The sequence below is a fragment of the Euleptes europaea genome, chromosome 20, assembly GCF_029931775.1.
Source record: "Euleptes europaea isolate rEulEur1 chromosome 20, rEulEur1.hap1, whole genome shotgun sequence".
NCBI lineage: Eukaryota > Metazoa > Chordata > Lepidosauria > Squamata > Sphaerodactylidae > Euleptes > Euleptes europaea.
Genome location: NC_079331.1, coordinates 11,184,593 through 11,197,043, shown reverse-complemented (window position 1 = coordinate 11,197,043; position 12,451 = coordinate 11,184,593). Strand labels below are relative to the sequence as shown.

Sequence of the window (12,451 nt, the reverse complement as noted above, 5' to 3'; positions counted from 1 at the left end):
ATCCTTTCTTCTGGCGATGTGAAGGATTAAACCAGAGACTTTCCGCATTGCAAGGAGATCCTCTACCACATCCCCAAGACTAGGGTCCAGAAGCTGTTCCTGGATCGAGCCCCCAGTGGGATCCTGACACTCTCCAAGGGAATATCGTCTGGGTCTTATAGCCTTATCCAAAAAAGAATGCCCAGTAAATAGTGTATCAGAAAGATATAGAGGTCTTCCTACAGAATCACAGAGTTGGAAGGACCCACCAGGGTCATCTAGTACAACCCCCTGCACAATGCAGAAAATTCACAACTACCTCCCAGTGACCCCTACTCCATGCCCAGAAGATGGCCAAGATGCCCTCCCTCTCATGATCTGCCTAAGGTCATAGAATCAGCATTGCTGACAGATGGCCATCAAGCCTCTGCTTAAAAACCTCTAGGGAAGGAGAGCTCACCACCTCCCGAGGAAGCCTGTCCCACTGAGGAACTGCTCTGTTAGAAAATTCTTCCTAATGTCTAAATGGAAACTCTTTTGATTTAATTTCAACCCATTGGCTCTGGTCTCTTATGAGATGCATTTTTCAGAGAAAATCTAGCTGAACCAAGTTAAAGTTAGTCAGTAAAGCAACCAAGCAAACATAGTACTTTGTTCAGGTTTCTTAGACTTGAAATATAGAATATCTTTCCTAAATCATTTCTGTACATCTTTCCTTGTACTTCTTAACAAATGCTCACTCCACAGCTCTGATCTCCTTTCCAACGAAGCTGCTCAAACTGGAAACCAATATTTAATCTGAAGTACAGTAACTGATTCTGGGAAATATGCAAGAAGTCAATTTCACTGCCAACTCCCATCATTAAATCTATGCACTGGACTAGCGGGAAAAGGCATTGGTTTCTTGAAAGCAATGCAAAATGCAAGTGCTACAGCCAAAACAGAGGTGAACTAAATATTTTAAGAAAGCAGATCTGGGGTTTGATAGATCAGGCAGAGAACCACTGGCTAGAAGAACAGATAAAACCACAGAAGTGGTTTTAAGCCCCATCCAAATCAAAACCACCCAATGATAATAGTGTCCTATCTTACAGAACTGCTCTTGGGAAGAACAATTAAGCCTGAAGTAAATGCCAGGTAAGAAAAGGCAAAGGAAATCTCCTGTGGAAGCACCAGGTCAATACTGACTCATGAGGTGACATCATATCATGACATTTACTAGGCAGACTGTTCATGGGGTTTGCCATTGCCTTCCCCACTTTACCTCCAGCAAGCTGGGTACTCATTTTACCGACCTCGGAAGGATGGAAGGCTGAGTCAACCTTGAGCCGGCTACCTGAACCGACCTCTGTCAGGATCAAACTCAGGCTGTAGGCAGAGTTTTGACTGCAGTACTGCAGCTTACCATTCTGCACCACGGGGCTCCTCAAAGTAAATGCTAGAGTAAAAAAAAATTGCTGTATTTACATTCTCAATACCACAAAGTGATACTGCTCTCTAGCAATTTTATATAAACACCACTAACCAAATATTCAGCAATCCTTGCTCCTGCCGTCCCTGCACCTCTTGCAGGAATAGCCCTCACACACCATCTAGGAAGAAACTAAATTTTAAAGACAGGTAACTATGTCGGTCCACGGGAACAACATTCAAAGGGGCAGGAATATGTCATCTTCATTAAGGCCAACCAACATCTACAACCCTATATATAAACTTTTGAACAACACCAAACTAGTCCTCAGGCTGGATCTTCTTGGCTAGCCCTCATAAAACACTGGTTGTTTATTTGTTTTAAGCAATTACTAATAAGGCGGAGAAAACAGTTAAAGACAAGCGTGGTGTAGTGGTTAAGAGCAGTGGTTTGGAGCGGTGGACTCTGATCTGGAGAACCGGGTTTGATTCCCCACTCCTCCATATGAGCGGCGGAGGCTAATCTGATGAACTGGATTGGTTTCCCCACTCCTACACACGAAGCCAACTGGATGACCTTGGGCGAGTCACAGTTCCCTTAAGGGCTCTCTCAGCCCCACCTACCTCACAGGGTGTCTGTTGTGGGGAGGGGGAGGGAAGGCAATTGTAAGCCGGTTTGATTCTTCCTTAAGTGGTAGAGAAAGCCGGCATGTAAAAGCCAACTCTCTTCTTCTACTTGCCAAGCGTTCAACTTGTAAACAAGTTGCCAAAAAAAGCTTGTACTCATATCGCAACAAGTTAAGCACTCGGGAGCGCCCAGAGGAAATGTGCATGTGTACAGATTATTGTGGACTGCTCAATACAGAGTTGTGAAGTTCCCTGGACTGAAGCCTATTCAGAGCATGTATTCCTACAGGAATTCTTGAGATCAATCATGCATTAGACACTTAACAGAAAACCAGGCCTTTCAGACAAACTGCAATCATCAAGACTGTTGTTACCTTTTAATGCAAACACGAAGGCGCCATCAACTTAATAATCATAGCGGAGAGACTAACTACCCTAAGGAAAACAGCCTGGGTAATTGATTTTATTTTAAGAATTTATGATTTTTCATAACTTATTTACATGACATGAAAAAAAACCCTCATGCTGACTCACTGCCAAATCAAAGAATCCACTGAAACCTGCTGAAAGCCTGGTGCAGACTAGGAAAAGGTGAAATGGATTCTGGTTAAAGCTGTCTGCTACATAAAGGGTTCAAACAAGGAAGTCTTATCAGACCATCACAGAGGCAGTTATCTCCACTGAGGACAAGCAGTCACATTTTAAAATGTTTCCAAGTATTTCCAACACCCACAATGAAAACTGAGACAGTTAAAACTCTTTAAAAAAAAGTTTAACCTTGCAATAGCTTTGAGCCTCTATATAAGCGATACACGCAATCTGCAGATGCATGAAGAAAATATAACTTTGGTCATGGAATGGTTGCATTGACTTTGAGAAATAGCTGACACAATGAAAGTTATTGATCTGGTTTACTATTTGCAGGGTAACTTCTTTACAGTCATTTTTCTACAGTTAGTTCTTAAAGAGATATATCTCAAATAATTCACTTCCTACAAAGATATTTGTATTATAAATTTCTAACCATTTGCAAACATTTTGTTAAAAATAACAAAAAACAAAATGTGTGTTGTTGTTTTTAGGAAAGCACAATACAAAAATGTGTAACATTTGAAATTCACCCTGAAATTCAACATTTGAAATTCTATACACTATTTTGAATTAACTGCTAGCGTAGTAAAGTGTAATTAATGAAAACTAGCACTTAGTACAAGTCACATGTTGCTCCAAATATTTAGAAGAGAACTATTTGTCATACCTAGCTTATTCTTGAGATTTTAAAGTAAGCAAGCATTAGGCAGATAATATATACCTATCTTAAGGATATATTCTGTAATAGAGATCATGTTACACACACAAACACACATCTAAGCAGAATGAAAGTAACTAGAACTATACATACTTTTCAAATTGCTTCTGGCGTAGTTTCATTTAACAACTTCAATGTAACCAGCAATTTGCATTGCAGAGGATAAAAACTTACTAAATCCTGTTTGCTCAAATCATTTACCCTGGGAAACAAGCCCTGGATTCACTAATTTATACAGGGCTGCAGTTCAAACCACACTAATTTAGGAGTCAATCCTACTAAACTCAGTTCTGTTTAAACATTAAAAGTGACAGGCTGTAAATGTTTTTAGAGTGGACTAAAGCTTGGGAAAAAAGATGGAAAAGATTCAAGAAACCCTAGTAAGATCGGGGGCTCTTCTGCTGACTCCTCTGTCATTTTAGGATTAGCAATCATAAGAGCAAAAGCAGGCCTGTTATCTCTTATACAAGGTTTCAGAGACCAACGCCATGACCTGTGACACAATGGAAAGGGAGGAGTGGCTGAAATGCTCTCCCCCTTCCTTGCAACTTACAGTCACCTCTGAATGAGCAAACAAGACCTACTGGAAGGTAGAAAAGAGAGAACTGAAATTAACTAGAGAAATACATGGACTTTCAAACACTGGATAATTTAGTGGTGTTTCCTTACATAGCCCGAAGTTTATATAAATATATATACATTTCATCATGTTAAGCAGCTGGAGAGCTATTCGTGAAATATCTAGAGAGGGGTGGTTCCTAATTCTGGCTTGCATGCCCCCCCTTTTCTTTGGGGGCAAAGAAAAGACATTAATGGCCTGATCCTATACAGAGTTAGGTGTACCTAAACGAAATTATTTCAGAGGGCATAGATCGACTTAACTCTGTACTGTATAAGGTGCACTTTGCATGAAGTCAGTGTCAGCCCCTCTCTTCAAGTACTGTATTTTCTGGCGTATAAGACTACTTTTTAACCCAAGAAAATCTTCTCAAAAGTCGGGGGTCGTCTTATACGCCGGGTGTCATCTTATACGCCGGATGCTGAATTCCAAGCCGGACTGGAGAATCTGCCTGGGGAGCCGCCTCCGCTCTGTCCATGTCCACCAGAGGAGGGAGGGGAGGCGAGCCCGGCGAGGGTGCTCACTGCCCGGCTCAGAGTCGGAGCCAGGCGCGCCGGGGTGCACGGAGGGAAGTGCTCAGCTGCGCTCCAGCGGCAGCGCAAGGCAGGCAGGCGGCTGGCTGGCCGGCTGGCCGGGGCTGGGGTGGCCACTCTCTTCTCCCGGCACAGGGTGTTTTGGCTGCCGCCTAGCACACCCAACATGCCCCCTTTCCTCCCCGGCCTCCGCTTCAGCTTCTGTCTTTATGGGCTTCCCTCCCCTCCATACCCTCCTTTAGCTCCGTCCTCCAAGGGCCGTCGGCTCAGTCCTCCCCTCGCCTTTAGCCTCGCCCTTCTCGAGGGCCCTTACTCTCGCCCCCGTCCCCCTCTTCTTCCCCGCTCCCTTCTCCCCTCGGCGACTCCCCCCAAGAGCCACGTCCCGCCGCTTCGGGCTCCCATCCTCCCGCCAGAGCCCGGGGCTGAGCCTTGGCTACAGCCGGTGTCTCTGGCTATGGGGCTCCCGCTGCCCGGGGAGGCTCCCTCCCCGCCTCGCCTCCAGGATTTGCTCCGGCCGGGCCGGGTCGGCACACACTCTTCCATGCCAGGAGGTCAGCCCCCGCCCTCCTCCTGTTTCTCCCGCCAGCCCCGCCTCCTGGCGCGCTGCCAGCTCGTCCGGCCGCCCCCGCCCCCTCTTTCTCCCGCCCTGGTAAGGGGTGTTGTTTCCCCGGGGGTTGAGCTGCCCCAGGAGGACCGGGGGTGGCCGCGGGATTGGGGCGCAGTCCCGAGGGCCGGCCCCAGGCCGTGGACTCGGGTTGGGCCGCTCCAGGAGGTCTGGGGGCGGCCGCGGGGTTGGGGCGCAGTCCCGAGGGCCGGCCCTAGGCCGTGGACTCGGGACAATCCCAAACTCTATATTTTAACTGTAAAAATGGGGGGTCGTCTTATACGCCCAGTCGTCTTGTACGCCGGAAAATACGGTATGTACTGGAGAATACAGCAGAAGATATTTTACTTCTAGAAAAATCACAGAGGATGAAAGAACTGCACTACGAACTCTGTGAAGACAGTGAAATAAAACTGGATTTAAGAAACCTATGTGAAGAACTGAAACCAACATGAGAATGATTGCTACATTATAAATTGCCGGCCTTACACAACAATCCTAAGAACACTTTCTTAAAAGCAAATTCTAGTCATTCAAACAATTCTTCCTTTACCTTAAGGTGGAAAAGGTAGAAATGTGTTTAATGGGTCAGGCATGAAAAGCATCCCTTCTTTAGATTGCAAATTCCTTTGAGACAGGGACCTTTTACCTAAAGACATCTTTACACAACTGGGTATCTGAGAATTAGCCGGAGCTCATATTTTTACTACAGCTTTCAAGTATTTTAAATCTTAGTTTTGTACACTTTTACCTTTTTTAAAACTTGTACAAATCAGCATGTGACCATATCTGTTGAAGGACAAGTCTACAATATGTTGATCAATAATAACAATTAAGCACAATGGACAATTATGTCACTATGCCAATAATACAGGACTGTCTGTTATACATTGAGATTCAGGAACAAACAGCTGCTTAGCAGCTCTTACCCATGAATGTCATGTATGCGAGGGATGCCTATGGTTACTCAAGGGTATAGGACCCTGCACATGTTCAGAGGCTCTGTTGCCTTTATGATAGTTTGGGAAGGATAAGCCCTACACTAGGTTCTGGGGCTGAACGCAAGATTCTAAGTTAACTGGTGCAGAGTCCTGGTTGTTGTTGTTTTGCTTATGCAAAGTGCAGCATACACTGAGACCACTATAGAGCATTGCAGCCTACAGAGCTCCAGCGGAAGAGCCTCTTGTGACAGAGGAATGTGCATTGGCTGGCAAGAAAGCTCCATAGGATCCAATAGTTATTTAATGTACACCACTGTCTTCTTTACAGACCAAGGTTCAAGGACTCAAACCTGCCTAGAAACCTTTGCCTCTTCACATCATACCCCATAGCATTGCCTGTGGCATGGCAACTGCAATCTGCCCATTCTCAGAGGCTCATAACCTTTAACAACACAAAAAAGTACTAGTAACTAAGAAAGCGGATAGGAAGAAAGTAGATTCCTTTGAAATGTGGAGTTGGAGAGTGTTACGGATACCCTGGACAGCCAAAAAAACAAATCAGTGGGTTATAGATCAAATCAAGCCTGAACTGACCCTAGAAGCTAAAATGACTAAACTGAAGCTACAGTATTTTGGTCACATTATGAGAAGACAAGAGTCACTAGAAAAGACAGTCATGCTAGGAAAAGTGGAGGGCAGCAGGAAAAATGGAAGACCCAACAAGAGATGGATTGGCTCAATAAAGGAAGCTATAGCCCTCAATTTGCAAGTTCTGAGCAAGGCTGTCAAAGACAGGACATTTTGGAGGACTTTGATTCATAGGGTCGCCATGAGTCAGAAGCGACTTGACGGCACTTAACACGCACACACAACTAAGGAAGGTTCCAGGGCTAAGTAAGGGATTGACCTCAATCCCATGCATCAAGCACACACATAGCAGTCTCAATTTGTAAGGTCTTTGGGGCAGAGTCCCGCCTTTTCTGCTTACATACTATCCGTGCAGTGAGACTCTTGATTTATCTGCTGCCTCATTTGATTGACAGCAGCCCTCAGGCAGGTCTTTCCCAACACCTGTTCTCCAAGATCCTTCACGGCAAATATCAGGTTTTCAAACCTTACCCCTTAAGGCCATATGCATAAGGATGAGCAATGATTAATCAAAGGTGAGACACTGCACCGCGCAAGATTAAACTCAAACCCTGTGCTGAGGGTGTCGTCAGGTAAACTCCTTGGGGCAGAACGCTGTCTTTTTATTGCTTAAATAGTACATTGTGCATTACTTAAATACTACATTGTGCATGCATTGTGCGTTGCTTAAATACTACATTGTGCCGCTCTACAGGGAGTCAGGCCACTGATCTAACTATTGTCGACTCTAACTGGAAGCGGCCCCAGGCACGTCTTTCTCACCATGGCTCTCCAAAAGCCTTCAGGGTGACAAGCAGGTTGCCAAACCTTTTGCCTTAAGGCCATGAGGATGAGAAATGGTTATTCGCTGGTTGGGCAACTGCGCTCTGCATATCCTCAGAGGCTCACCACCTTTAACAATGTGTGTGTGTGTGTGTGTGTGTGTGTAAAGTGCCTTCAAGTCGCAGCTGATTTATGTCGACCCCCTTTTGCGGTTTTCATGGCAAGAGACTAACAGAGGTGGTTTGCCAGTGCCTTCCTCTGCACAGCAACCCTGGACTTCCTTGGTGGTCTCCCATCCAAATACTAACCAGGGCTGACCCTGCTTAGCTTCTGAGAGCTGACGAGATCAGGCTAGCCTGGACCATCCAGGTCAGGGCACCTTTAACAATACAGGTCAGCAAAAGAAACTAAGACACAACTCAAACCCATGCTCAGGATGTTGCAGGCAGAGCAGCCTTTAGACTGTAAGGTCCTTGGTAGAAGGGCCTGCCTTTTTTTTGCTAAATATATGCAAGTACTCAAACCATGAGTCAACTCTGACAAGCAGCAGCTTTCCCAGCATTTTTTCTCCAGATCCATTAGAGTGAAGATCAGGTTTCCAAAACCTTCCCCTTCCATACCACGGGCATAAGGATGAGCAATGATTCATCCATGATGTGGCAACTGCACTCTGTACATTCTCAGAGGCTCATGAGCCAGACCCCTCCTAGGAATTAAGCCAAGTTATAGGCACGATCTCTGACTCAAACTCACAGAGCACTGCACACTGAGCAGTATTTAGAATGTAGCCTCCTGGGGCAGGATCTGTTGGGGGGGGGGTTTGATGTACTATCCATCCTGACTTAGACAGCCCGAGTTAGCCGATCTTGTCAGATCATGCAAGCTAAGCAAGGTTGGCCCTGCTTAGCATTTGGATGGGAGACTACTAAGGAAGTCCAGCGTTGCTACGCAGAGGCAGTCAATGGAAAACCACCTCTGAACCTCTCTCACCTTACATAAGAACATAAGAAAGGCCATGCTGGATCAGACCAAGGCCCATCAAGTCCAGCAGTCTGTCCACACAGTGGCCAACCAGGTGCCTCTAGGAAGCCCACAAACAAGACAACTTCAGCATCATTCTCCTGCCTCTGTTCCACAGCACCTAATGTAATAGGCATGCTCCTCTGACACTGTAGAGAACAGGTATACAACATGACCAGTATCCATTTTTACTAGTAGTCATGGATAGCCATGAACATGTCCACTCCCCTCTTAAGGCCATCCAAGTTGGCAGCCATCACCACATCCTGGGGCAGGGAGCTCCACAATTTAACTTGAAAACCCTACAGGGTCAAATGCAACCTGATGGCCAAAACCAAAACAGTACTATCCATACCAGGACTCAGACCTTTGGTCCATCATCTACTTTTTCGCCGGGACCCTGGAGAACCAAGTTTCCAAACCTTTCCCCCACTCAAGGCCACGAGCATAAAGATGCCCTATGGTCACTCAAAGTCCCCTAGTAGCCAGGAAAACTCAAGCCAGTCACTGTAGTTAAACCAGATAATATCTGTACCTGATGTAATTTTATTTTTGCGCTTGATATTAACTGTTTCCCTGTTGGACCTGATTTGATCTTTGCCTACTTGACTGTAACGGCCCTTGGCTATATACAAAAAATATGAACCTGTACTGGTAACTTACCTTGGGGAGGGGCTGTGACTCAGTGGTAGAGCATCTGCTTGGAATGCAGAAGGTCCCAAGTTCAAACCCCAGCATCTCCAGTTAATAGGATCAGGTAGTGGGTAATGTGAAAGACCTCTACCTGAGACCCTGGAGAGCCGCTGCCAGTCTGAGTAGACAATACTGACCTTGATGGACCCATGGTCTGACTCAGTAGACCATGGCTCAGATAGGCTATGGCTCAGGTAAGCAGGTGATGTGAAAGACCTCTGCCTGAGACCCTGAAGAGCTGCTGCGGTCTGAGTAGACAATATAGACTTTGATAGACCAAGGGTCTGACTCCGTATAAGGCAGCTTCATGGAGACAGGCCATGGCTCAGTGGTAAAGCCTCTGCTTGGCATGCAGAAGGTCCCAGGTTCAATCCCCGGCATCTCCAGTTAATAGGATCAGGTAGTGGGTGATGTGAAAGGCCTGAGATCCTGGAGAGCTGCTGCCAGTCTGAGTAGACAATACTGACCTTGATGGGCCCATGGTCTGACTCAGTAGGCTATGGCTCAGGCAAGCAATGATGTGAAAGTCCTCTGCCTGAGACCCTTGAGAGCTGCTGCCAGTCTAAGAAGACAATACTGACAGACCATGATAGACCCATGGTCTGACTCAGTATAAGGCAGTTTCATGGGAAGAGGCCATGGCTCAGTGGTAGAGCCTCTGCTTGGCATGCAGAAGGTCCCTGGTTCAATCCCTGGCATCTCCAGTTAAAGTAGGCAAGTAGGTGATGTGAAAGACCTCTACCAGTGGAACAGGCTTCCTCAGGAGGTGGTAAGTGCTCCTTCCCTGGAGGTTTTTAAGCAGAGGCTAGATGGCCATCTGTCAGCAACGCTGATTCTATGACCTTAGGCAGATGATGAGAGGGAGGGCACCTTGGCCATCTTCTGGGCATGGAGTAGGGGTCACTGGGGGGGGAGGTAGTTGTGAATTTCCTGATTTGTGCAGGGGGTTAATGACCCTGGTGGTCCCTTCCAACTCTATGATTCTACCCAAGACCCCCGAGAGCCGCTGCCGGTCCGAGTAGACAACACTGACTCTGATGGACCAAGGGTCTGATTCAGTAGAAGGCAGCTTCATGGGGAGGGGCCGTGACTCAGTGGTAGAACATCTGCTTGGCATGCAGAAGGTCCCAGGTTCAATCCCCAGCATCTCCAGTTAAAGGGACTAGGCAAGGAGGTCACAGGAAAGACCTCTACCTGAGACCGTGGAGAGCCGCTGCCAGACTGAGAGGACAATACTGACCTTGATGGACCCATGGTCTGATGGACCCATGGTCTGATGGACCCATGGTCATGGCTCAGACAGGCTATGGCTCAGGTAAGCAGGTGGTGTGAAAGACCCCTGCCTGAGAACCTGGAGAGTCGCTGCCGGTCTGAGAAGAGAATACTGACTTTGATGGACCAAGGGTCTGATTCAGTATAAGGCAGCTTCATGGGGATAGGCCGTGGCTCAGTGGTAGAGCCTCTGCTTGACATGCAGAAGGTCCCAGGTTCAATCCCCGGCATCTCCAGTTAATAGGATCAGGTAGTGGGTAATGTGAAAGACCTCTACCTGAGACCCTGGAGATTCGCTGCCGGTCTGAGAAGACAATACTGACCTTGATGGACCCATGGTCTGACTCAGTAGACCATGTCTCAGATAGGCTACAGCTCAGGTACGCAGGAGGTGTGAAAGACCCCTGGCTGAGAACCTGGAGTCGCTGCCAGTCTGAGAAGACAATACTGACTTTGATGGACCCATGGTCTGACTCAGTAGACCATGGCTCAGGCACGCAGGTGGTGTGAAAGACCTGCGCCTGAGACCCTGGAGAGCCGCTGCCGGTTCGAGAAGACAATGCTGACTTTGATGGACCAAGGGCCTGATTCAGTAGAAGGGCAGCTTCATGTGTTCCCTGACCCCTCAAAGTGGAAGCAAGCAGCACTCTAGGCATTCTCAGAGGCTCCTCGCCTTTTAACGACTAGCGAGGAGGGAGGAAGTGGCGCGGGGGGGGGAGGCAACACAAAAAGCACGAAGAGGTCCCGGGGCTAAAAACGCGAGCCCACCCCACCCCCAACCCACGTCCCCTCAACCTCCTCCCCAACCAACGTCCCCTCAACCTCTTCCTCCACCCCCCCCAACCAACATCCCCTCAACCTCCTCCCCCACCCCCCAACCAACATCCCGTCAACCTCCTCCCCCACCCCCCAAACCAACATCCCCTCAACCTCCTCCCCCACCCCCTAAACCAACATCCCGTCAACCTCTTCCCCCACCCCCCCAACCAACATCCCTTCAACCTCCTCCCCCACCCCCAAACCAATATCCCCTCAACCTCCTCCCTCACCCCCCCAACCAACATCCCGTCAATCTCTTCCCCCACCCCCCCAAACCAACATCCCTTCAACCTCCTCCCCCACCCCCAAACCAACATCCCTTCAACCTCCTCCCCCACCCCCAAACCAACATCCCCTCAACCTCCTCCCTCACCCCCCAACCAACATCCCGTCAATCTCTTCCCCCACCCCCCCCAAACTAACATCCCTTCAACCTCCTCCCCCACCCCCAAACCAACATCCCCTCAACCTCCTCCCCCACCCCCAAACCAACATCCCCTCAACCTCCTCCCCCACCCCCAAACCAACATCCCCTCAACCGCCTCCCCCATCCCCCAACCAACATCCCCTCAACCTCCTCCCCCACCCCCAAACCAACATCCCTTCAACCTCCTCCCCCACCCCCAAACCAACATCCCCTCAACCTCCTCCCTCACCCCCCAACCAACATCCCGTCAATCTCTTCCCCCACCCCCCCCAAACTAACATCCCTTCAACCTCCTCCCCCACCCCCAAACCAACATCCCCTCAACCTCCTCCCCCACCCCCAAACCAACATCCCCTCAACCTCCTCCCCCACCCCCAAACCAACATCCCCTCAACCGCCTCCCCCATCCCCCAACCAACATCCCCTCAACCTCAACCTCCTCCCCCACCCCCCCCAACCCCCACGAACCAACGTCCCCTCAACCCCCGCCCATCCAACGTCCCCTCCACCTCCTCCCCCACCCCTCCCCCCTCACCATTCTCCTCAGGGTCGGCCGGCGGGGTCTGGGCGCCGGCGGCTCTGGCTCTCCTCACGGAGGAGGAGGGCGGCGGCGAGGGCGGCTCCTGCTCGTGGTTCGGCTCCTTCGGCGGCGGGGCCTGTCTCCATCTATCGGCGCGGGGCTGGGCGGCGACGCGGGGCCTGGCGGGGAGGACGAGGCGGCGGCGGCGGCGGAGGAGGACGAGGAGGACGACGACGACGACGACGCCGCGGGGGGCCCGGGCTCCCCA

At 49.0% G+C, this 12,451-nt stretch overlaps 1 protein-coding gene across 1 annotated transcript in view; it reads right to left on the bottom strand.

Moving 5' to 3' along the window:
- The window catches only part of TRPM7 (transient receptor potential cation channel subfamily M member 7), an 81,085-nt gene extending 68,874 nt beyond the window's left edge, over nucleotides 1-12,211 (bottom strand). Inside the window, exon 1 of the mRNA XM_056865681.1 lies at nucleotides 12,199-12,211. Coding sequence (XP_056721659.1) covers nucleotides 12,199-12,201 — 3 coding nt within the window. The 5' untranslated portion in view covers nucleotides 12,202-12,211. The remainder of the gene's footprint in view (nucleotides 1-12,198) is intronic.
- Nucleotides 12,212-12,451: the final 240 nt, after the last annotated feature.